Source organism: Ovis aries, chromosome 1 (assembly GCF_016772045.2).
Source record: "Ovis aries strain OAR_USU_Benz2616 breed Rambouillet chromosome 1, ARS-UI_Ramb_v3.0, whole genome shotgun sequence".
NCBI classification, from domain to species: Eukaryota; Metazoa; Chordata; class Mammalia; order Artiodactyla; family Bovidae; genus Ovis; species Ovis aries.
In genome coordinates, this window is record NC_056054.1 from 189,834,626 (window position 1) to 189,861,387 (window position 26,762).

Below are 26,762 nucleotides of genomic sequence, written 5' to 3' on the forward strand. Positions count from 1 at the left end.
CTCAGCAAGGGCTGAGACAAGCCCCTCTGTCACGGGGTCAACAGGTCACCCCTCATTTAATGAAGATAAAAAGAAAATTCTCTGAGTTAAAAGTCTCAGAGCCCCAAGTAGAGAAAGGGCAGGTGCAGGCTTGAGAGGACTCTGCAATTCAGATTGGGGTTTGCAGTAGATTCTGCTTAATAGGCATCAACAGTTTGACTTAACAAGAGACTCTTGAACCATGTGGAAGTATAGCGGTCACTCCTGGGAAGTTAGTGTGTGCCTTGGTCTGTGCTGGAAGACTCCATCTAAGGAAATAGGTTCAGTCCTAATAGGGACCACCCTATTAGGAGGGACAGTAACATAGTGAAGTTTATCCAGAAGCATATGAAGAAAATATCAGAAACTACATGTTCTAGAGCCATTAGAAGGAATGTTTTAAAAAAGGAGGAATTAAATCCTCTGTACTCCCCTGGAACGCAGACTGAGAACCATGAATGAAAATTAAAAACACGGAAAATGTTCTTAAAATCACAGCTCTTCACCAGCAGGGAACAGTTTCATAAAGCAGACAGCAGATATCTCTTAAAGAATCCAGCCTTGAGTAGGAGACCAGGGAGAAACCCACGAAGGCACCTGGCTCCTGTAATCTGTCATCCTAGCTGCCTCTCCCAGCCCTGCAGCCTCTGCAGCGTGGATCTGGAAGCCCTCCTCCCACACTGGCTTCACTCCATATATCGAGGCATTCGGTGGGAAAGTGGACTTAGAGCCTTGTGTTATTCTTTTAGAGCAATGACATCATTAATCTAGCAAAGTTTGGTGAAAAGTATATTGAGCCTAAATTTGAAAACCCGAGTCTGGTCTTGGCCCAACTACCAACTAGGTTGAGAGCCTCAGTTTTTCCCTGTGTGAGTTAAAAGGGTTGGATAGGACTTCCCTTGTGGTCCAGTGCTTAGGAATCCACCTGCCAGTGCAGGGGACATAGCTGTGATCCCAGGTCCAGGAAGATCCCACATGTCACGGGGCAGCTAGGCCTGTGTGCTACAACTACGGAAGCCTGCACACCCTAGGGCCTTGCTCTGCAGCAAGAAAACAGCACTGTAATGAGGAGCCTGCACTCCTCATCTAGAGAGACCAGCCCCTGCTCTCCACAGCTAGAGAAGACCCACGCGGAGCAACCAGAGCCAGCAGTCATGAGTCAATTATTTATTTATTTATCTAAAAGAAAAGGTTGAATAATATCTGACTTAACTCATTTGCTTACTTACTAACGTATCCTTTCAAGCAACAAATGTTTATTTAGTATCTACTGTCGTCCAAACACTATTTTCCTTGGTTAAGTTCCTTTCTTTCTTGGGGAGTTATTTTTCTGTTCTGTAAAATGCAAGGATTGGATCAGATGAGCCCCCAGATTCCTTTTACCTCCAACAGGCCATAAATCCACCCAACAGTTCCAGCATCATCTCAGTCCACATTTCACTGTTTTAACTAAAAGTTTATCACATAAGACTCTGATGAATGCTTTGCTAAAATAAAAAACCATTTTGTGGGTTCAGACAGTTCATTTTTTTAATAAAGGGAATGAAGGAATTAATTTTATTTTCTATATGTCAAAAGCATATCACATTAAGAGAAACAAAGAAAGTAAAGAGAAATTAAGGAAAATTGGGAAAACATGGTAATACTCACTGAACGCTTGTTGAGGCAAACTTTTTAGTCTTTAAAGTCTGAATATGTTTTTAGTGTACCCTCATCTTAATGATGGTTTGGGCATAGAATTCTAGATTGGAAGTCATTCTCCCTCAGACTTTTAAAGAAATTGTTCCATTTTCTTTTATGTTCAGTGTTGTTAAAATCTGCTATCATTATGATTCTTGATTTTGGGAGTTTTACCTGACTTTTTCTCCTCTCTGAAAGCTTTTAGGATGCCCTTTTACTGATATGTTCCAGTGCTGTGCTTTAGAGTAGGTCTTTAAAAAAACAAAAAACTAATTACATCAGGCACTTAGAACACTGAATCAATTTGGCAATTCATGCCCTCAGTCCTGGGGATTTTTCTTTGCAATTTATTCCCTTCTACTTTATCTAAAACTTGTTGGATTGCTTCTTTAATTGTCTTATTTTTCTCCTATTTTCCTCTGCTGCTGTTCTTATTCTACTTTTTGGAAAATTTGAATATATCTCCAACCCAGATGGCTTCCCTGGTGGCCAGCTGGTAAAGAATCTGCCTGCAATGCGGGAGACCAACCCATACACGAAATGTCTCTTTTCAGCCATGATTTTGGTTTCTAAGGGCGCTTTCTCATCCTGTAAGTTTCCTCCTTTCTGCAGCAGCCTGCTCTTTTTTCATGGGTAAAATAGCCTCTTCTCTCTCTGAGGACATTATAGTGCTGCTGAAGTTCGTCCTGCCTGCATTTAGTTCCCTCTGACTTCCTGGCCCTCTGTGTCTGCCTGGTTTGGTCTCTGTCAGGGAGACTTTTCTGAAAAGGCTGGTAATTCTTAGCTGAATCTTGCGGCACCAAGAAAGCTGACCACATATTCTGTGTAAAAGGAAGGCGCTTATTGACTGGAAGGATTCCCTGTTGGTGGTCTGGCAGGGTACCACGGCTTTGTGGGGAGGGGTTCCCAGCTGTCAGTTTCTATACACCTTTCTGGTTTCTCCAGTGAAAGAGCCTCAAGTGTTCGTATTTGATTGCCAGGATTCTGGGAGCCAAGAGGGACAAGGATGTGGTCATCTCCTTACTCTGTGTGTAGATATTCAGTGAATTTCCATTTTTCAGGAAAGTGTGCATTGGGTAGAGGGGGAACTAGGGATCTGTTTCCTTTACAGACTTTCAGCCCATCTTACCTCTTCAGCCCCACTTGAACTCCTGCCCTCCTGGTTGCCTGGTGCTTCCAGTTCCTGAGGCTTTCTGAGGATCAAGCAGGGCTAATTGAGGGAACTGGTGTGCTGACTTGGGAAACGTTTAAAGGTGTCCACATCACCTTCCCTAGACAGCAAGGGCCAGCTCTTCTAGTTGGCTGGGTTTAGGACAAGACTCCATTAAGATGTTTAAAAAGGAAAAAAAAAAAAGTATTCATTTGCAGATTAATTCATGGCATAATCATTATATAATCATTTACATGCCTATATATTGATACATCTGGCACAGTCCATTCCCAGATAAATGCACCATCAAATTGATTCCTCTTTTCCATTTTTCTCTATTCCTAACTTTCTCTTCAAATTTAAATAATAATAAATTAATACATTTGGCATTCATTTTTAAACACTTAGCTAATTCTGCTCAAGGCACTAAGTGCTTTAAAAATATTTAAAAGTATTAGCTTATTTAATACTTACAAGTGTTATCTCAGTTAATCTTATAACAACCTACAAAGTAGGTACTGTAACATATCCCCATTCTACAGATGAGCAAACCGAGACCAAGATGTTAAATATCTTGTCCCTGGTGACACAACTGATAAAGGGCTCCAGAGTCCCTGCCTCACCACTGGTCTGTGCTGCCTGGGGAGAATCTGATTAGCATAGCACACAGAAGCTGAGGCTCTGAAATAACAACAGAAGGGAGGGGTATTGTCCTACACTTCTGAATATTACCGGAAACCCCACAGGGAATATTCATGTTCTTTTTCTGTAACTTGGGGAAGCTCACAGAGGTGATCTAGTGCACAGTTTATACAAGAAGGAGGTTCCATTACTCTCCAAATAGTAACCAAGCAAAAACGACCTACATGAAAGCAGTGGTTTCTGGTGAATATGCGCAAGAGCCAGGGGGGGTTATGAAGTCTTCCCTGGTGTATAACAGCGTGTGCTGTCACCGAGGAGCAGGGGGAAGGTGAGGTGCTCCTTCTGTCCTCTAGGAAGCATCACAGAGGGTGGGGGGTGAAGCCCACCCAGAGACTGGGCAAGAAGGGAACAGGCTCCACCAAGAAAGCCTGGACCCAAAAAGGAGAGTGACTGGGAGAGGAAGCGAAAGAATCAGCTGATGACTCAGGGGCAATGGGAGCAGACACAGATGGTAATTAGCATCAGAGGGGTTTAACAGGCCTCACCAAAGACTCACACCCAGGCCAGACGGGGGCACACTGCTAAGTAGGGGGGTCACTGTGAAGTGAGAAAGATGGGAGATTATAGAAACGGGAGTGCAAGGTCAGAGAAGACTCCATCACACCCAGCTTCATGCTGAGACTGTGCTATCAAGGCAAGACTCATGACATTTTTTCTAGCAGGAATAAGTCTGGTTTTAGAATCTGGAGTAGGATTGAACTGATAGTTTGAAAGTGAAGCAACCATTTCAGATAGTTTAAAAATATGCAGTAAAACTTCAATGCAGCCTCAAAGTTTTGGACAGGACATGACAGTCCTTTGTGGTGCCCATCAAATCACCTGTGACCTCTGTGATATGAGAGATAGGTCTAAGGACACCCATCAAATAGGAATGTTGTTCATAGAGGGAATAAGCAACAGGCTGGAAGAGACTCAAACGTACATCATGAACAAAAAACAAGCTACTGTCGGGGGAGTGATGGTCATCTTAGAGAAATCAGGGACTCTGCTAAGGAGAAAAAAGTCAAGTTTTTACATTTTGATCAGTAAAACGGGTGTAGAACACAAGGCCTGCTTTACCCTTGGGAACTAGTTAAAGAAAGAACCTGATCATAGCTTTATTTTCTTTGAGGATAAGCATAGCTCAGCTCAGTGGGGAGGAGGACATCTGAAGTGCTGGGAAAGTCAGTGAGCTGCCTGATGGCAGATCTCCATGGGGCAACTTCAGAGTGAAGCTGCAGGTGTAAGAGGCTGAGGCCCAGATAAGTGTTCATGGACAGACAGCTGGCAGTGGGAGAGAACAGGTAGTTAAAGGAGGCAAAGAGGGCCCCGGAGGCTGAAGAAATTATTAAAGTAATCCAAGTCTAGAGCCATGAAATGGGAGGATGGGGCAAGGGGAGGGGTAGACGCATCAGAGACGTAAGAATGAGAGCTGCTTAGGTGGAAGGCTTGCGTGCTCAGGAAGGAGAAGTTGTTCAAGGAACTGATCATTAAAAGCAAAGTCATCTTTAAAATGAATCGATTCTGGGAGATACTGAAGAAGAGAGAGAGAGTGTCCGGACAGCTGCCTTGGCTGTGAATGGCCCTCCTTGGGGAGGAGTCAAGAGGCCAAAAGACAAGCCCAGAGTGGAGGCAAGGAGGGTAAATGGGCAGTGGTTTTCCAGCTCCGTGCATGTCTCCATGGCTAGTCAACCAGGGGAACAGCTGAAAGACAGGCTGCATGTGGCAGCTTTGTGTTGGGAAAGCACAAAGGGGTCATCTCTGACAATGAAGCCAGATGGGAAAAATAATCCACAAGCCTAAAAGGAAAGTTAGAAAACAAACATGCTGAGAAATATAAAATAAAAATCTAAAGACTTGCAAAGGAAGACCTTAAAAAGTTCTTAATTGCCTGTGCGGAAACTAGTTAAGTGAAAACAGGACTTGTTCTTTGCAGCATTTTCTGTAACAGGCTGTTAGATAAAGCTGTTTAAGTTCCTAGGACTAGAGATTCAGCTCAGGCAGAGAGGTGGGAAGGAAATGGCAACCCACTCCAGTGTTCTTGCCTGGAGAATCTCAGGGACCGGGGAGCCTGGTGGGCTTCCGTCTATGGGGTCGCACAGAGTCGGACACGACTGAAGCGACTTAGCAGTAGCAGAGAGGTGGGAACTTCCCAAATGTGCCACTCACTGCAAAGGCAATAAGAAACCATGAGGATGGGGACACAGCCACTGGTCCTTGGGAAATGGGAGGAGGAGGAAGAGAAAATAATGGTCATGGGACTCTGTGAGTCAGGAGACACCAGAACTGGTTGGAAAGAAATATATACACGTGAACTTTTCTATGGAGCTGATAATTTAGTATTTGTGAGGGATTTGGGCTTATTGGTTAATGAGCCCTCTGTATAGGGGCTTTCCCAGGTGGCTCAGAGGTTAAGAATGTGCCTGCAGTATAGGAGATAGACGAGTCAGGGGTTCGATCCCTAGGTTGGGAAGACCCCCTGGAGGAAGGCATGGCCACCCACTCCAGTATTCTTGCCTGGGAAATCCCACAGACAGAGGAGCCTGGAGGGCTAAAGCTCATAGGATTGCAAAGAGTCAGACATGATTGAAGTGAGGGAGCACGCACACACACGCTGTGTAATTAATGTTCAGATGGTGGTGAGAAGCATCGCAGTCCAGAAAGCGTAAGGCACAAAGCCTGAATGAATTACTTTAAGAATTGCAAGGAAGCACCTTAAATGTGCAAAGCTTCCTCAGAGATCTCTTGGTCCCTTTGCCCTTGACCTTCCCCATATCAACAGGGGCTCTTAGAACTTTTCAGTACTAATTCCACTGTGGGTTTTCTGAAGCAGTGTTTCTCAGTTGTGAACCCCAAATCTGTACACCCTAAAATTTCCCCGTGACTCAAGGGGTTGTTTGGGGTCAGCCATGACTCACCACTGCCTCATCCATTTCTCCTAATTCCCTCCATTGCCACTCTTTGGAATTCCCTTGTTGCCATGGGGATGGGGACCCCGTGTAGTAATCTCTTTGACTAAGCCATTGAGGTGAGAGGAGCCAGGTCATCAACCCTGTTTGACTCCAGTGCGTTTGGCTGGACCTAGAGCATGAGCGTCACAGAAGGGCCTTTCCCTCGTCTTCCCTGCCCTCATTTCTGGACTGTCAGCCTGCAGGAGGCAAACAGCACCACCTCGTGGTGTTTCCAGGCTTCTCTACCAGAACTGGGTTTTGAATTGTAGAAGTGCACAGCGTGGCTCTAAGCTCTTACCCAACCCTGGTCCTCTCCCTGCTGGTGGGTGGGTCTGGCTGTAACTTGCCTTCAGGGTCAATAGGCCTTGTGTCTGGTGCCCTACTGAGCTGTTTGCAGCCAGAGCTTCAGGCCCCCTCTGCGTTCCCTCAACAGTCCTCAGAGGGCGGCACCCAGCCCTGAAAAGGTTGCAGGTTACATCTCAGGCCCTGTGCACCCTTGGCCCCAGGAAAGAACCTGAGCTCCTGAGGGTGGTGCAGAGGAGAACGCCACAGGGGCATAGAAACTCAGTGACAGAACTTCTTGGAGTTAAGGAAATGTCGTGCTCACCTAGCCCAGAATCCTACAAATGGTCCATTAGTAGAAAGTGTAATTGACCTAGTGGGATGCCACCAGCAACTGAGAGGGGAAAGAATTAAATAGAATATCAGAGTAAAACTTGAGTTTCAGTGATACAGTTATTCATATATAGTACAAACTGGTCAAGAATTTCAATCCAAAAACTTAAGAGGCCTGATGTAGGGCGGGCACTCTGAGAGACCCAGGAGCTCAGGCCACTGGCGTCTTCTCCCTATGTGCCTCCCACCCTCTGCAGCCACAGACACGCCTGAAAATGTGTGATTTGCCTGGTGGCATGTGGTTTAAGGAGCAAGGGATTTGTAGTCGAGGTCTGGGTTCAAGCCCAGCTGGGTGACTAGGGGAAGCCACCTAGCAGTGTTTCTCAAATAGTAGACCAGGGAATCCCCTTTCCAGAATCCTGAGTTTCAGGAGGAGGCCTGGAGGTTCCTGGTTAAAAATATGCATTTCTAGGCCCTAATCCAGGCGCAAGGGAGGGAACAGCTAGGGCATCTGCGTTTCCAATAACCTCCCTAGGTGATTTCCATGCACACTCACTGTTCCAACCACTGATCTTGACATTTCTGAGCTTAAATTTCTTGATGTAAGAAATGACAATGGAGTGGATAATGTATGTGAAGGTACTTTACACACTGTAAGAGCACTCTTCAGACTTGAGGTATATCCATTCCACAACATCCTTCTCTAAATGACACTTTGGAGAAGATAACACCAGCTGAGTGGGTAGTGGGGTCTGTGTACTTAATGGGACCAGGAGAGTCACATGGAAAAAATGAACCAAAACCATGTTTCTTTCTTCTCGTCTCTTTCCACCTCCCACCTTTTGTCCTACACTTTCTCTTCTTGACCTAACCCTGATGGCAGAACCATGCCCATCCATGGAAATGTGTTTAGAGTGGACTCCGTGCTTTGTGATCGGTAATGATGCATATTGCAGCTATGAGTCTGATATGTCATGTTAACCTTTTCGAGCCCACTGTAACATTCAAGTTCCTTTAATAGAAAATTCTCACAGTCCTGAATGCTGGGCTTTTGACGCTGGGGGGACTGCTGATTCCCTACTCACTGTGCTTACCTATGCCGTGCTTACCGTTCAGCAGAAGCCTCTCTGGATGTGTGTAAAATTCAAAGCTACCGCTGCTGGTACTGACAGTGCAGGCCCTGGAGGCTTAAATCAAAGATGTGCAGACTGAAGATGAGCTCCCTGGAGATAATAGGGAGCTTCCCCCTGAATCTTAGAGAACAGGCTGCTGAGCTGGGCCCCTGGGTCTCCTGTTCCTTCCCTTCACCCCCTTCTTACCCTACCCCTAAGTGCAGCAGCTCTTCCCAGAGGTAGGCTGTGTGCTGAGTTCCAGAAGACTAATGAATACCGAATGGTTTCTCTCGGTGAGAGTGATAAGTCTCAGTGTTCAACTAGTAGAGGGTGTTCCTGTCGCAGGGTCTCTCTCCCCAGTTTTATTGGTTCTGCCCCAGGAATGGTGGCAGGCCTAGAAGGAAGAAGGCTGGAGCGCTAAGGCTGGTTCCTGAGGAAGATGCACCCGTTCTTCTCTGCCCATCTTCCCCCTGCTCCCCAGGGGCTGAGCAAGCAGATGATTCTAGTCTCCTTCCAGGTGAACAGTCTTCTGTGTCTGCCATTGAGTTGAGGGTCTGTTCTCTTTTATATCTCTAGTGCCTACCGTTTATGCTAGTGGCTGCAGCATGGGGTGGGGATGAGGAAGGTGGCAGGAATGAGAAGGAAGGGAGGTCATCTCCATCATTCCCAACGTCAGTTAGAATCAACTGAGAGTGAGTGAGTTAAAAATGATGCCAGAAGAGTGTGAGGACCAGGAGTGCAGCCAGGCATGGGGCAGAGGAGCCCTTGGAAGAAGAAAATGGACACACTTGGGCCGGGGTTGGACGCCACCGTTGGCTGGAAGCTCGTAAAGGAATGATGAAAAGAACTAACTCCCATACTACAGGAAGGAATTAGGAGCAAAGCCCGGTTCTGGGTAGGCTCCAGACTCACTGCAGCTAGAGTGAACGACAGGAATTGAATAACACTGTGTTAATTTCTTATTTTTTGTTTTCTTTTTCCTGATTTCCTTTCCTCTTCCCGACTCCCTTCCCATCTTCCCCCTTTCCTCCACCCTGAATCTCGTCCTTGCTATTTCCCTTCCCCCTCTCCTCTGTTCTCATGCATCCTTTGTCCCCTTCCCCACCCACCCACCTATCCTTCCCCCATGCCCTCGTGTTTTACTCCACCCCCACCTCACCCCCAAAAGCTCTCTGGCGGCTGTGAGTTGACCGTGGTGCTCCAGGACTTCAACGCAGGCCACAGCAGCGAGCTGAGCATCCAGGTGGGACAGACGGTGGAGCTGCTAGAGCGGCCGAGCGAGCGGCCAGGCTGGTGTCTGGTCCGAACCACGGAGCGGAGCCCCCCCCAGGAGGGCCTGGTCCCCAGCAGCGCCCTGTGCATCTCCCACTCCCGAAGCAGCGTGGAGATGGACTGCTTCTTCCCCCTGGTGAAAGGTAGGGAGAAAGGAGGGGGAGGGATGAGGACCAGAGGCCGCTGGAGATGTGGCCCACTTGTTAGAAGAGCATCATGGCACTCGCTAGTCTCAGGAGCCTGTTTTGACCTGTGCGATTTCTCTCAGAGAGGAGAGTGCATTGTGCAGGGAGTGCATTGGGAGCTTAAAAAGAAAGAGCTATGCAACAACCATGTAACTTTGGGAAAGAGTCACTTAATCTTTCAGAATCATTTCATCTTAAAAATGAAGGCTGACTTAGATGACCCTTAAGATCCCTGGTAGCACAGTCGGCAAACAATGCGCCTGCAATGCAGGAGACCCACGTTCGATCTCTGGGTTGGGAAGATCCCCTGGAGAAGGAAACGACAACCAGTATTCTTGCCTGGAAGCTCCACTACTTTGGCCACCTGATGCGAAGGGCCGAATCATTGGAAAAGACCCTGATGCTGGGAAAGACTGAGGGCAGGAGGAGAAGGGTACGGCAGGGGATGAGATGGCTGGATGGTATCACCGACTCAGTGGACATGAATTTGAGCAAACTCGGGGAGATGGTGAAGGACAAGGAAGCCTGGCATGCTGCAGTCCATGGGGTCGCAAAGAGTCAGATACGACTGAGCAACTGAGCGACTGAACAACAATTCTTGCCTAGAGAATCCCATGGACCCAGGAGCCTGGCAGGCTACAGTCCATGGAGTCACAAGAGTCAGACACGACTTTTAGCGACTAAACCACCAGATCTCGTGTAACTCCCCCATTGTATCGCCACACATCCAAAATAGTTATCTTCCGCCCACAGCCCAGTACCTAGATTCCCTTCTCCACTAACCCCTCCCCCTCCACAGCTGCTGTCAGCTCCCTGGGCCCCTCCCGCTCCCCAGGCGCTCATGGTTCACAGAAGCCTGAGCAAACCTGGGGGTAACACCCAGCACAAGCCAGTTGAGTTTGACCTTCCCCTCAGCCCTGCCAGGGTCTGAGACACTCATTTATGTGCCTCTGACGTGCAGATTACTGGAGGCTTGGCTTCTGTTTTGTATAAGCTCTGTATTCTTCCCACTTGCTTGTTTATTCACTGTCTCACACCAGGGAGACTAAGCCCCTGGAAACAGTGGTTCTCCAGGCGAGGGGTGTCGCTGGACTGGCAGCATCTTCATCTCCTGAGAACTTTTAGGAATGCAAGTTCTCAGACCCCACTGCAGGCCTTCTGGGCCAGAAATGCTGGCGCGGGCCGCCGTCTGCATCTTAGTAAGTCCCTGGGAACACTGACGCACACTCAAGTACCAGCGCCTCTGACTTCAGGAGTCGAGGCTGTCAGGGCCTGGAAGTCACTCGTTTTACATTGAGGACACTGAGGCCCAGAAAACAGCAGAGTTTTCTTAACTCTGAGCTGCTTTTTGTCACTGGTCAGACATCTACCTCAGGGTTTCTGTGCAACCCTGTGCTAGGTATTTATGGAATGGGAGGAGGGAAGGACCTGATTCTGTCGGGAAGCAGGGGTAATGGTCACCACGGAGAGCTGTTGATGCTACTGACTAATGAAACTGGTATGTTTTCATTTCTGGAATTCCATCTGGTCCACCTCTAAACCTGACTTCCTCCTCTCGTCCACAAGGTGGCAATAGCAGGCTGCATTATTGGTGCTGCCACTGAACTGAACTGAACTGGTCCTTCCAAGGGCCTGGAGCGGGTAGGGGTGGTTTCCATCTGGAGAATGGCTGCTAAAAGCTAATTCACCTCATTCCACACACAGACACACACAGAGACACACACACGCACGCACGCACACACACACACACACACACACACACACACACCCCTGTGCTCACACACACACACGCACGCGCACACACACACACACACACACACACACACCCGTGCTCCCCTCCCCCGGTGCAGCCGTCACCGGCGTTCCCCTCTTTGCTCTGCATCGGGAAGTTGTGTGGGTCTGTGATTGCAGGTGTAGCCCCTCGGTCCTCTGAAGCGGTCACTAGAGAATCTGGTGGTTTTGGGGAAGGGTCAAGCAGGGGATCTCAGGTTCTACTTGAAATCTCACCATGGGGGAACCTGGGACAAACAAAGCAGTTAGAATTGTGTGGGTGAAATGAAGTAATATATGCCAAACACTTAGAACAGTGCCTGGCACTCAATACATGTTAGTTGTCAGGAGAAGTTATAGTTATTACATCACTTCCACAAATTATTCAGCAAAATGACTGAGAACTCCCATCTCCAGAGACAAAGCCAGGACAGCCATTCAGTTGCAGGGAAACTTGACTGGTGACTCATCTCCCAGTGTGGGGTGGTCTATCAGAAAGGACCTGACTTCCGGGGAGGACCTGGGCTTCTTGCCCTAGGCCTGGCTTCCCTGGTTCCTGGCTGGCTGCATCCCCTCCCTGCCCTGGCCCACCAGGGGGGGTGGAGGTGTCCAGAGGGGGCATACAGTTAGTGGAGAGTTAATTGAGAAATGGGAGCTGAGGATGAGGGATGCAAAATAGAGGCAAGAAAGCCAGGAGACTGTCACAGAACTTTCCAGCTAACTCTGCTGCCATCATGACTTCTTATGAGCACCACCCGTAGCGCCTATCACCATTTCCTTGGCTCTTCCTGTTGGCAGCCTGCTTGCTCTCTCCCAACATAAGCCAGTTAGGCGGGGCTTCACATGGCAGCCTGTGAGCTCTCACTGGCTTCTCACCCCGAGGATTCAGGATCCACCCCCCTCCTCCAGGTGCCTGACTCCCAGCAGTCAGGTTTAAGTCTCTCTTCTCAGAGCATCCTCACAGCCCTAACAAGGCCTCAGCTGGAAGTATGCACACTCAAGCACACGCCTCACATTGGAAAAGCCCCTCTGTCTCTCTCTAGGACCTGTCTGGAGTCTCAGCCTCTTAGCAGAAATTCGATAAGCTATTCCTTTTCCCATCCAGCAGGCTGCCTGTGGGCCACCTGGCCTTTTCTCCTCTCCAAGTGACTTGTCTCCAGTGGGCACTCCACCTCCCAAGTTATGCCCAATGGAACTGAGGCTGAAATGATCTTCTGAGGGTTGTGGAATAGGCTAGGGCATCCTCCAGTGTCACCAGAGGTCAGAATTCATTTCTTTGTCAATGCTCGGAAGGCAACTGGTCCTCTTAACCTTTGAGAGAGCATCAGGCCAGTGCTCCTACAAATCTTAAGGGATAGGAAATCGTGTGTGTGCGGAGTGCTGCCTGGGTACTCAGGCACGACTGCCATCCCCAGAAATGGAGACTAAAGAGCCCTGGATGTCAGCGCTGAGGAGTAGAGAACTACTAGAGCAAGGCTCTCAACTCTGGCTGCCTGGGGCCACCTGGATGCTTTATCAAATGACAAGATCCAGGCCCCACCTAGAACAAGAGGTTTCGGAATTCCCGGAGTAGACCTGAGCGTCAGTGTTTTTCAAACCCTCCTCAGGTGAATCCAAGGGACAGAAAGGTTGAGAATCACTGCACTGGCCAGCCTCCTCTCTTGTAGGGGCTCTCTTGGGCACAGGAAAGCAAGGTGACCTCTCAAAGCCATGGAGGGAGTTGGTGGCAGAGCTGGAAGAGAGCAGGGCTCCTACCTCCTCGCTGAACCTCTGTACCACACTCTGCCTGCTGGGCTTCCGAGAGGCTCCAGGGCCTTTCTCCAGTCTTTCCTTCCTGACGCTGCTTAGGAGTCAGCGGTTGCTTGCTTCCTCTTGATATCTCTGCGGCAGGACTGCTGGTGGGGCTGTGTGACAGAGCAGAGGGGCCTGGCTTCCCTGTCACAGCCCCCATGACATCCTAGAGCTCCTCCCTGGGGTTGGGCCCTGTGGACCCAGTCGTCCCTCTTCCTCATCCCCTCTGACTTTCTCAGCAGTGACTGGCGAAGGCAGCACCTCCCAAAGGGACAAAGACTTTGCAGTGGTGGCTTCAGTTCTGGGGCATCTTAGAACCACCTGGAGGAGACTCAAAAGTACTGATGCTTCAGGCCCCGCCCCAGACCAGTTAACTCAGAGCCACCAAGGGCCTGGGCATTAGTGGTTTTTAAGTTCCTTGGTAATTCTAATGGGTCCAGAGTGACTGCTTTAGGAGTTTGGTGCTGCCTGATTGTCAGGTATAGGAAGGCCTTTAAAGCCCATTGGTAGAGGCTAGTATGCAGTTATGTAACAACTCAACAATAGAGAACCAATTCGATTTTAAAATGAACGAAATACTTGTATAGACATTTCTCAAAAAGAAGGTATACAAATGGTCATAAGTCCATGAAAAGATGGGCAACATCACTGACCGTGAGGGCGCTGCGTGTCAATACTGCAATGAGAAACCAACTCGTGGTGGTTCATCAGGAAAGCTATTATTTTTTTCACAAACCGTAGCAAATAACAGGTGTTTGTGAGGTTGTGGAAAAATCGGAAACCTTTACCCTGCTGGTGGGAAAGTTAAAGGGTGAATTGCCGTGAAAAACAGTGTGGGAATCCTCAAAAAATTAAACATAGAATTACTATACGATCCAGCAATTCCACTTCTGGATGTATACCCCAAAGAGAATTGAAAGCAGGGACTCAAAGAGGTGTTTGTACAGTTATGTTCATAGCAAAGATGGAAGCAACCCAAGTGTCCATTAGTAGATGTGTGGGTAAACACAATGTGGGATATTCATGCAATGAAATATTATTTAGACTTTAAAAAAGAAGGAAGTCTGACGCACGCTACAGCATGGATGAACTTTGAAGACATTGTGCTAGGTGAAATAAGCCAGACAAAAGAGGACAAATACTGTACGATTCCACTCTGTGAGGTAACTATCACTTTTCTTTTCTTAGTGGGTGGGGGCATAGGCGGAAGGGGCGGAGCTTAGGGAGGAAGGGGCAGGGCTAGGGTTAGGGTTAGACAGAAAGTGGAATGGTGGTTGCCAGGGACTGCGGAAAGAAGAGGAATTATGGAGTTAAGTGTTTAACAGGTACAGGGTTTCACTTTTGCAAGACAAAAAAAATTTGGAGGTAGATGATGGTGATGGTTATACAACATTGGAAAAGTACTTACTGCCGCTGAACTGTACACTTAAAAGCAGTCTTTCAAAAAAGCTCAGGGTCCAGAAGCACAGTCCAGGTTCTTCTCCACCCAGCTCTGTAGGATACCTGTGTTCCTTTTCTTTTTCCTGTATGATTTTTGCCCTGGTTCCAACTGAGCACCTGAAGAAGCTATAGGGAAATGCCTGTTTGCTTAGCCAAACTAAACCAGGGCCTGGCGAGCCCTGGAGCTGATGTCCTGGAGGAAAGAGGCGGTGCCTGTGGTGGCCTGGCTTGTTTACAGGGAGTCCTCTCTTATGGGGTCTCCTGATGAGTTCTCCTTTTATCACCTAGCTGGCCTCGGGAACAGCTTACCCAGGCTGGGGAAGGTGTGAAGGTATAGAACAGTGGAGAACAGTGGGCTCTGGAGGGATGTACCACCACAGCCTGAAGATGCCACAGAAGTCATGATACTGTTGACCTGTATTAAGTGTGTCATCAGCTCGTAAAAGTACCTGGCATTTACTGACCTCACTTAGCGCCAGATTCTGTGTTCATGCTTCACTATTTTCCTCATTTGACAGACTGAAAACTGGGTCTTAGATCAGGTAACTTGCCCAAAGTCCATAGCTTGCTAGTGGTGGGTCTAGATTTCAACGCAGGTCCATTTCCCAAGGTCTCACTCTTTACCACCGTGCTCCACCCCTCCCAAGGCTGGAGGTACTGAAGAGAGCTGTTTTACTTCATTGTCCTTCTCTCTGACTCAGTGCTCTTGGATTTACCCAGTCTAGCTGGGTGAAGGTTGAGAGTGCACAAGCCTTGTACACATGATGCCTCCCACTCCCTCTCCCTCTGGTCTCCTGGGCTCCCTTCCCTATGGGCAGTAGCGGCAGACTTGTCCTGTGCGTGCTTTGCGCGCTAGAAAGAGCCTGGCTGGAGCAGAATGGCTCTGAGCAGCACTTTGGCTAGTGGGCTAAATGGGGTGCAGCTCTGCTGGGGCCCGGATACTCCCTGAAGCTGGTCCAGCTGGTCCAGCAGATTCGCTGTGGGGTGGGAATTCCCTGCACTTTCTGTTTCAGAAGTGAAAATGCACCTTTACCATCTCCTCCGCTGTCAAATCCAAACACTTAGAGTCTCCACCTGCCTACCGGCTGGAGAGTCCACTGCCAGTCTCTCTCGGGACTTAATAGTGACTGCCTTCCACTCTGAGGCTCTCTATGGGCTGGTCTTTTTTTTTTATTCTGTACAGTTATTCATATTGTCACATGTTCTAAAATAGCATTGGTATCACCTTTCATCCATGTCTTCCTGATTTACCTCTACGATTCCATCCTGTTCTAAAAACATCTCCTTTTTTCTCTCCACGTCAGGCAAGTACTGTAAGTAACCTAAAGTGATAACAGTCTAAGTATCCTGTGTTTAATCCATCCAAGCATAGCATATATTGGACCTTCATTTTGAGGTCCAGTTTATTAGGTTGAACCTCATGAAACAGCCATATTTGTAGTCAAAACTGGTTGAAAATCAGAAATTTTAAATGGTTCAATCTGATATGTTATAATGAGCCTATCCTTTTCATAGAAGCATACTTGCAAATCTTTGAGAAAACTGGGGGGGAGCTTGGTACTCAGGGAGTCAGATGGATCAGGAAGAGAGCAGAATATGAAGGGAGTAGAAAGTCACTGAATGTTGGTTCCTGCAACTGTAGGGGAAGCAGATAAACATCCTCATCTCTCGCAGTTGCTGGGAGCCTCAGAGGTTGCAGAGTTAAGTAGAAAGGCTTTTAAGCTGTGAAGTTGTTCTCTCTGTTGCATGCATAGATTGCTTAGAATAAAACATAAGTGGCCCTGCTACGCGTGAGGTTTTAGAGTGGCGTGCAGAAGGACATGCATGGCGTGATGAGAGGTGTGGAATAGGAGTCTCGAGGTGAAAGATCTGGGGGGCCTGAATCCTTGCCCAGTCACCGGTAAGTTGATAATCTTGGACAAGATACTTAAAATCTATAAAATGGGCAATAGTGCCCACTTGCCTTGAGCCAGACTTCTGACCTGTGAGTACCACACAGTCGACTAACGTTCGTTTCCCTGTCCTTTGTCGCAGTTGTGATGCCTCTATAGGGATGCGTCTAGGGTGTCTCCAGCTTGAATCTTCCCCAGGGCTGCTCACGGGGTCAAGGTGCTGTTTCTAGTTCCATCCGCAGGCCTTGCAATGGCCCAACATTGTCTCTACTCTGCACCCTCCCCCTGCCCTCAGTCTCTACTCCTGGCCTACCCTGAGCCCTTTCTGCACTACCAACAGCAGATCCAGCTGACTCTGAGTTCCTAAGGAGTAATGGTGGACTCCTCTCTTCTCATTTTCTTTCGCCTCCACCTAGAGGGTAGAGTTTATATATGATATATTTGAACTGAAAATTCAAATTATCCCCTAGCTTGTGCCTCTCAGTGCCCTGTTCTTTCACTGATTAACTCTGGTCATTGAAGGTAACATTTGAATCATATCCTAGAGCTGGGCTGACCCTATGTGATGGAGGGCGATGCTGAGATGTTGAGTGTTGTTGGGTGGGCATGAATGTGTCCTTCCCCAATTCAAAGAAGAGAAGAACAAAGACTAATTTTGTAAGAACTGCCTTATTTTACTTTCAACTGAATTTCTTTCACTTTCCTGTCTGTGTTAGGATGGACCAGAAATGACTCAATAGTTACTGACCAAACGGGAGCCCTCTCAGGACAATTTCAGGAATAGGGTGATGTAGGTGCCATCTAGTTCACACCTTACCCTCCTTTTTATTTTATTTTTCTTTTAAGGATAAGGGATCAGCAAAGACGGTTAGAACTTGCCCCAAGCCTACTTTGTTCTGGGTGAGATGTCCTGCCTGGGACTGGCTACCATTGTCTGATATTATTTAGGACATCAAAGGGCTTGGAATGGAGGCCTCAGATAGAAAAATGTCAGGCCAGGCCACATCCTCCTTTTAGTACACCCCAGTGTGGCGCTGCTACAAGAAGAAGTGACACAGGAGGAGACGCTGCATTATCCAGGGAAATGACTGATGCCTCTGGGGACCCTCTGCAGAGATCCTGCCCCTCTCCTTTGTGTAACCAGCCTGCTGACACTTCACTTATGCCAAACGCCTGTCTCAACAGCATATTTTCATGCCTCCTGGTGCCCACTGTAAGTCTGTGAAATATACATAAGAATGATGCCTCTTATTATTTCCAGGGGGAGGAGGGTGAGACGTGAATAGCAACTTCGCTCCTTGGAGCCTCATGAACCAGCCCAGAGCTGGTAGCACTCAGAGCTAAAATGAGAGCCTCAGATTCAGTCCAAGAGAGGAGAGGCTACCACTGTGTGTGTTTGCTGAGAAGGAATGGGAGATAAATGATAGGAGAAATAAAAAACAGAATGTTTCCCAAAGAGAAGATGATGCAGTTTTCTTTTACTAGAGCTACCTCAGCTAAAACCACTTTCCCCACAAAAGCACAGGGAATGTAGAAATGACATGCACAGATTGTAGCTTGGGAGGCAGAGAAGGAGCAACAGAGGTCTAAAGGCTGAGGGAAAGCCCACCGGACCTCTACAGGGAAGGCCAGAGACGAGAGGATCATAACAGTTGGTCATGAGGAGCAAGCCTTGCAGCCCTCCACCCGAGGAGCTTTCAGCAGTGGGACTCTGATACTGCTTGGCCGGAGAGAGTGTTGAGGACCCTTTTCCCATCACCTCAATGCCTTCCCCTGTGTCAGTCAAACTTTGAAAGCAACCACCATTTGTCTAGGACCCCCGTACCACTGAACCAGCAGTCTGAGCTCAAACTCTACAACATGAATGCGGAATCTTTCAGTTTGCAAGTCTTGCCATGTTTAATACCAGCTCTCCATCCTCCGGAGCAGAGAGGCCATCCACTCACGGACCAGCCTGCCTCTTTTCTTGTCCTTACCTTTGGGAGAGGACTAGGCTGCCTGCTTTCCCCAGCATTGTCCCCCAGCCCCAGCTAGGAACGCTGATTCTGATATTATGTCCATTTGCCTTACTCTCCACAAGGCCTGTATGCTACAGGGGGTGTGGGTGCCTACCTTTGTACACAGGTGGGCATGTGGATAATTACCGTTGCTGGGCTCCAGGCTACAGGGAGGAGGGCTGGGCTCCGCTCAAAACAGTCCATGGCTCCTGTCTCACTTCAGTGATAACAAGAGCCTCTTGTGTGGCTGCAGGGAGGCTCCTGCAAAACCTGCCCCAGAGCCTGTTTTCTGACTTCGTCTCCTCTTAGTTCCCTTCTGCTGCTCTAACAAATCACCACAGACTTAGTGGCTTCAAACAACACCATGTTTATTCTCTCACAGTTCTTCAGGTTATAAGTCCAATGTGATTGTCACCGGACCAAAATCAAGAATCGGCAGGACAGCCTTCCTTCTGGAAGCCCTAGACAAGAGGTTGTTTCCTCACCTTTCCCAGCTTCTAGATTTCTGGAGGCCGCCTGCATTCCTTGGCTTGTGGTCCCTTCCTCCATCTTGAGAGCAAGTGATGTTGCATCTCCCTGGTCCTTCTTCCAGAGTCACATCTCCCTGTGACCACAGTGGGAAAGGTTCTCTGCTCCTAAGGACTCACATGATTACACTGTGCTAGCCTGAATAATCAAGTATGTGCTCCCCATCCCAAGGTCCCTAATCACGTCTGCAGGATCCCTTTGGCTCTGTAAGGTATTGCATTTGCAGTTTCTAAGGATTAGGTGTGTGGACATCCTTGCGGGGAGGGGCATATCCTTCCTACCACATCCTACCACCTCCTGACCAGCCTGCCTGACCGAACTCTTCCACAGCTGAGTGATGCGTTCTCCTGCCCAGCGCCCACACCTTCTGGAACACCCCAGGTCCTCGAATACCCAGACGACTTGTCACCACACTTCCTTCACGTCTCTGCTTAAATGTCACCTGGTTAGAGAGACTTCCCCTCACTCTCACCCTCTACCATCACACGTGCCCCTTTGCTGTTTCACTTTTCCTCGTAGCAATTATGTCACTACCTGGCATGTTTACCAGTGTTTATCATTTATTCCCCCCTACCGGTCCCCAGATTCCCTGTACAAGGGAAGAGGTTTTGTTTATTTTGTTCTCTATCTCAGGTAGCGTGAACAGTAGCTGACATATAAGAAGGTCTCGGTAAATATTTATGGGAAGGAAGGGAGGAAGGAAATGAAGAAAGGAGGGAGGAAAAGAGAAGAGAGGAAGAGAGGAGGGAGGCGAGGAAGGAGAAAGGACCATGTGTCAGGGACTCCTGAGAGAGTTCATCTGTGAAGAGCAGGCTCAGTGTCCTCCATCCCCCGAGGACTGCAGGGGAAACCGGCTAACTTTATCAGGGGGCCTGAGGATGCGGTAGGCAATAATATTCTGAGGCCTGGAGTTCTAACTGAGAAAATCTTTGCAATCCTGCTGCCTGGGAAATCTCCTCTGGAACACATGGGCTAAGCTTACCTCTCATGCATCTGGAATGGGTGAAAATTCAGGAATATAAGGATGGGCAGGGTCTTCCATATCCCTCCTATTCATGAACTCCTCCATAAACTGACTTGAGTTCCATTAAGGCAAAATCCACACTGCATTTAATGTATCAGAAACCTCTTCATCACACCCAGGAATCTACATGCCGCTGCAGCTGCTATTTCTGCCCGTGGGAGGGAAGTGGGCATTGACAGTCAGAATGAAAATACCATCCCTCACAGTGGACACTTAGTAATGGAGAGCCTTCCCAAATTGGAACTCCGTCAGAGTGATAGACGGGCACTTCTTACTGCCCTACTTCGGGAACACTTTGACCTACATAGAAGTGAACCTTTCTGGAAGTAGATAAAACCTAGCGTGGTTTGTTTTTAGCAGCTCCAGCTGCAGTCATCTCTCACTTTGATAAACAGCTTGTCTCCTGAGCTCGGACCTCCAGGAGCCCATCCTGGCTATCTGCAGCTTTATCTCACTGTCCCCCAGAAGAGCATGAGCGCTGGCTGCTCTGGTGAGACCCCTCGGTCCTTTGTGAAACCCCACAGCCTTCTCAGCATCACCTGGCTACCCTTACCTGGGGCTTGGTTCAAACCAGAGGACGATCAGTGATCTTCCTTCCTGAAAAGCAGTGTTGGCAGGGCAAGGCAGGCTTAACTTTGAGCCAGAAGGAGGCAGACAGGTGTCAGCTAGATAGGCAGAGAGGGACACAGGGACACAGTTACATGGCATAGTTGAAAACAGAAAGAACAAGCTCAATGGTGGTTTAGTCCTTGGAGTCTAAAAGCTGTTGCTAGGTGAATGGAGACACTCATGGGGCCAGCAGTGGTGTAGTGGTTAGATCACACTAAACAGATATAACTAGAAGAGGTTACTATTCATACTGCTAGCAATGATGCTTTTTCTATAGACATTACTATTAAAATAACAGATGTAACCTGAGGCTGCTCCTGCTGCTGCTAAATTGCTTCAATCGTGTCTGACTCTGTGCGACCCCACAGACAGCAGCCCACCAGGCTCCCCCGTCCCTGGGATTCTCCAGGCAAGAACACTGGAGTGGGTTGCCATTTCCTTCTCCAATGCATGAAAGTGAAAAGTGAAAGTGAAGTCGCTCAGTCGTGTCCAACTCTTAGGGACCCCATGGACTACAGCCTACCAGGCTCCCCCGTCCAAGGGATTTTCCAGGCAAGAATACTGGAGTGGGGTGCCATTGCCTTCTCTATATACATAGACATTATATTTGAAAGACATGTTTGGAGTTCAAATTAAATACAGAAACAATGTACACATTGCATCTCTCTTTTTTTAATCTTAAATGTTTCTGGTCACTGATAATTATTATTCTTCACATAAAGATGAAACCTGTACTTTATGTCCAGTCTTGGTTTTCCATCAATTTCCTTTTTGTGCTACAAAAACATTGAACCAACTGCTTTCCTGGAACTCACCTTGTTCTTTGTCTTTGCTCAGGGAACACATCATATTCAATTTATGTTTCTCATATAAGATTCCCATACAAATTCCCATATATAGGTTACCTTAGTGAGTTACAGATAGTAGATACTAAAAAAAAAACTCTTTGTTGAATAAATGATCAGTACTTGGCAAGAACCTCGGCGTTTTAAGCTGCAGTCGCAAACGGAGGCCAGGACAGGATACTTTTGGGGAAATTAAGAACCATTCCGGTGTCAGCCATTAGGCAGTTTACAGACCAGAAATCTACGCAGGAAGATGGGGATTAAGGAGCATGTGGTTAGTAGCTGGAGAGCGTAGCAGGTGGTGGGAGAATGAGTCAAAGGACCAGCTGTCAGAGTTTGAGCAAGTGAAAATATTTGAATTGGGGTGCTTCCTAAACTCTGTATCTACTATGCAGGAAGTAATCCCAGAGTCCCAAAGCCCATGGTCCTTAGCCCTGACTTCATACTGAAATCACCTGCAGAGCTTTAAAAAAAACTCTAGATACAAATCTGGGATCAGAACCTGAGAGTGCAAACTGAAGCTGAGATTTACTGCTGGAGGAAAAGGCAGGTAAGTGACTGGTTGGGGTGGGACTGAGGAAGGCAGGCCTGCCCGTAGTCACCGGAAACCATGCCACAGTCCTCTCTGGGCTTGTTGTGTAGAAGGCGTGTACTGTACTTTTCTCTGTAAGAAAGTTCTCACAGGAATCTCTAGACCGGAGTAGGGGCATAATACAGTTGCTATTCCTTCCGTCTCTAGGCTGAGCTCTCATTAAGAAACCTGGATAAATGCTGTGGTTTTAAAACACTCTGTTCCTATAGGTCTGAGGAGAATAAGTCTAAAGGATAAAATTGGACACACCTGTCAGTGAAAAGGGCAGATGCCTGAAATCATGGTCCCGTGTTCCTGAAGCCTGTGGCTAACTTCAGGCGAGAGGTCACTAGTCACTGGTACCCAGCTCAGCGTTGTGGGGTACTAGGCCCAGTATGTCTGCAGGCTGAGACCAGCAGGAATTCTTTGAGGTTCACTGTTGTGGGAAATGGAGGTGAGGTAAAATGGACACACAGACAGGTGATAGCCTAATTCATGCAAGATAGACTTGGAAGCATCACTGCAGACAAATTCTGCCAAAAATAGGAATAAAACTCAGCCGTCTGTTTGGAAATTAGGAACACTCCAGAGATGCTGCTGGAGAAGGAAATGGCAACCCACTCCAGTGTTCTTGCCTGGAGAATCCCAGGGACAGAGGAGCCTGGTGGGCTGCCGTCTATGGGGTCACACAGAGTCGGACATGCTGAAGCGACTTAGCAGCAGCAGCAACATCAGCAGAGATACTGCTATAGCTCAGTGGTTCTTAGCCTGAACTTTGGGAGTGGGTGGGGTAGAGTTTTAAAACCTTGAGATTATAGACATTCCACTGTCTTATGGAAAATGATGTTTATTTGGAGTGGGGCTCAGATAAGGTCCAGGGATAAATAAAACTTTGAGGAAGAAGTGTGTTTAGGTGATGTCATCGAACCTCTCACACACACACCCCAACCTCTCTCTTGTTTCATCTCTTTCCTCTGTGTTGGCTTTATGGCAAGATGGCCTCCAGCTGCTTTAGGTTAACATTCTATCAATGTAGAAATCTTCTGAGAAGGGATTGCTGCTTTCACAGTAGTTCTTGCTATGGTCTCTAGTTTATGATCATTGGCTGAAACTGGGTCATGTGCTAAATCTGAACCAGTCCCCTTGGCTGGCTGGCTAAACCCAGGTCATAGGCCTATCCTTAGAGTGGAGCATAGACACAGGGAGGGCATCAGCCACATCCAAAAACATGGTCTAAGAATGGAAGAGAGCTGGTTTCTCAAAGAAAAATCAAAGTGCTGTTACAAAAAGAAGAATGTGTAGATTGCAAACAGATGGGGAAGATTTCACTATCTAGAGAGTCCTGTGGACTGCAAGGAGATCAAACCAGTCAATCCTAAAGGAAATCAACCCTGAATATTCATTGGAAGGACTGATGCTGAAGCTGAAACTCCAATACTTTGGCCACCTGATGCACCTGACTCATTGGAAAAGACCCTGATGCTGGGAAAGATTGAAAGCAGGAGGAGAAGGGGACAACAGAGGGTGAGAGGGTTGGATGGCATCACCGACTTGATGGACATGAGTTTGAGCAAGCTCCAGGAGTTGGCAAGCTCAGGGAAGCCTGGCATGCTGCAGCGCATGGGGTCGCAAAGAGTCGGACACGACTGAGTGACTGAACTGAGCTGAAATGAACTGGTCCTCAATGTGTGGTCCTTCTACCAGCAACATGAACATCATCCTGGAACTTGCAGAAATGAAATCGTACTGAATCAGAAAGTCTGGGAGTGGGGCCCAGTAATCTGTGCTGTAACTTACTCTCCAAGTAATTCTGATGCACACTCAAGTTTGAGAACCACCACATTACAGCAACGGCTCTCAAACTATGCTGCATCTTACAAAACACCTGGGGAACTTTGAAAAAATACTAATATAGCCTCACCCAAAGTGAATTAGTCTGAATCTTGAGAGGGATAGGGGAGGAAGACCCAGGCATCAGTGGTTCTTAAACTTGGTTCCACCCTGAAATCACCTGGTGAGAACCTTAAAAAAATATATTAAGGCCTAGAATTTATTAATAGAAAAACTTCCCTGATGATTCTAATAAGCATCTGTGTTTAAAAACCATTGCCCTACCATCCCCTCCAAACTGTCCTGAGGATACTTAAAACATCTAGATGTAGGTTAGAGGATTCAGGCACCTATTGTCTTAAATCCCTAAACTCAAAACTTAGTCAAATATCTAACATTGATTCCCTTTTCTTTCATGTTCATGTTGAGTCTGCTGTAGCAGCTAATTCCACAACGACTGGGATTGTTTCTGTTTGAGAATGTAGACCCAGTGCATTAAACAGAGCCTGGCACATAGTAGGCACTCAGTAGGTGTTTGCTGAGTCAGTGAATCAGTCTGAAATTGGTCCGTGTCTTCAGCAGTGTTCAAGACTTCCTTGCTGGGTTTTAGACATCACTGGTTTCATTCTGGAAGGTACACAAGGATGGCAGTGGGACTCTTGGGTTATTGATGCCTAACCAGTCTTCCGAATGGCCCAAAATGTGCTGATCATATCAACTTAAGATGGGTAAGGTGTCCCTAATGGCTTTATTTTAATATCCTTTAAATTGATAGTGACTGGATTCCTGGTTAATAAGGACCAGTGGAAACATGCCTAATGAATCTTTTACATGGAGACTAAGACTACTTTAAGGGTCTACTTGTACTCAGATTCTTTTTGAAGTATATTTATAGAGTTTGATCCCTGGGTTAGGAAGATTCCCTGGAGAAGGGAATGACAACCCACTCTAGTACTTGCCTGGAGAATTCCATAGAGGAGCCTAGCAGGCTACAGTCCATAGGGTCGCAAAGAGTTGGACATGAGCAACTAACACTTTCATTTCACTGTATAACATTCTGTTACAGGTGTACAGTGTAGTGATAAGTTTAAAAAGCTATTTAACAGTTTTTAAATACTCCATTTATAGCTGTTATAAAATAGTCACTATATTCCCTGTGCTGTATGATACACCCTTATAGCTTATTTTTAACCTATTAGTTTCTGGTACTTTTATTTCTGAAGCAAGGGTGGAGTCTTGCTCAGACATCTAATTCAAGCCAGCTTCTACAAGATGACATCATCAGCCTCTTACAAAAGATTTTGATGGAAAGATAATCCAGTGTCACCTGAACACTGGTAAAGAATCCACCTGCCATGCAGGAGACCCAGGTTTGATCCCTGAGTCGGGAAGATTTTCCTGGAGAAGGGCTGGCAACCCACTCCAGTATTCTTGCCTGGAGAATTCCATGGACAGAGGAGCCTGGTGGGCTACAGTTCATGGGGTTGCACAAAGTCAGACACAACTGAGCAACTAACAGTTTCAGTTTTCAAATGCAAAGGCCCAGAGGAAGGTTTAAAGTAAAAGAGGTTACTCAGCAAGCAATTTTGAATCACTTTTGAATTCCTATCAGAATGCCCCAGTATTGGGTGGGTAGACCAAATGTTGATTCATATCATAGCACCCAGGCAGTGGATCACAAGGAAACAAAGTTCATTTTTAGATGGGCTGAAGGGTCAAGATGAGCCTGACCAATAGAATGATCACTGAATTCAGGAATCTGGGGTTTGGGCTGCATGAGCAATTTGAACTTTCATTTCTGTGTTTTATATCTGGAGCACCTGGGGCACACTTCCTGCTTAACAGTGAGATTATTATTTAAAAACTTGCCAGGAGAAGCCATCAGGGAGGTGGCAGTGGTAGACCTTGAAGGTAGATTTTGACTTTGGGTTCTGTTCTTCCTATGGGGTGAAGATTTTTAGAATCTCTCTTTAGAGTTAAATCATCAGAGCCCCATCACCATTCATTCATTCAGTTTCTTTCAATTTAAAAGAGGATTCTACCTTATAAGGTTATTTGGTGTGATCGATGAGTTAATGTATAGAAGGCAAAGTCCTGTCCTGTGGCTGTCTTTCTTCCAGGTGGGAATTGAGTGATCAAGCTTCTGTTTCATCAAGCTTCTGCTGCTTCTCACAAGCTTCTTTTTTTTTTTTTAATCTGATGATTGGGCTATTGCTACCATATGAGTGCTGTATGTTTCCAGAAATCCTGTCTCCTAAATCTGGACACAAAGGAATGGGAGAGATGTTTAGTGAGTGGTAAACTCAGTGGTTCATGGGAAGGTCCAGTTGGTGTGGTCTATGTGGGCTTCTGGGGGGCAGGGAAGTATGGTGGATATGAGCTTGACCTTGAAATATGAAAAGACTTAAAAAAGGAAACAGCTAGAGATTTAAGTAAAGGAATGATAGACCCACTGGGTGTGGTTAGGGGAATGAATGGACATCTTCCACCACAAGTAAGGTGTCTGCAGTTTCTCTGTAGGCACTCAAATCTCTTAACAGCTACTTCATGGATATGTCTTTTAAAATTCTCTTAGCAACCCTGTAATATGGGGATTATTTTTCCCTCCTACATTTTTAAAATGAAGAAACTGAAGATTAAAAAAGTGAAATGACTTGCCTAAGGTCAGACAGCTAGTAGGGGACAAAGCTTTGAACTTCGGTCTTACAGTTTCAAGTAACAACATTGCCGCCCGGGAGCCTATAAAAAGGGGAGGCACTATTATTATTTAACCTTAAATATTTAAAAGAAGGAAAGAAAAG

At 47.1% G+C, this 26,762-nt stretch overlaps 1 protein-coding gene across 15 annotated transcripts in view; it reads left to right on the forward strand.

The window, feature by feature from the left end:
- Window positions 1–26,762, forward strand: part of KALRN (kalirin RhoGEF kinase) — a 699,404-nt gene that overhangs the window by 547,525 nt on the left and 125,117 nt on the right. For all 15 annotated transcript variants that reach the window (XM_042232347.1, XM_042232379.1, XM_042232348.1 and 12 more), the window contains exon 34: window positions 9,376–9,622. In XM_042232347.1, the coding sequence (XP_042088281.1) occupies window positions 9,376–9,622 (247 nt within the window). The remainder of the gene's footprint in view (window positions 1–9,375; window positions 9,623–26,762) is intronic.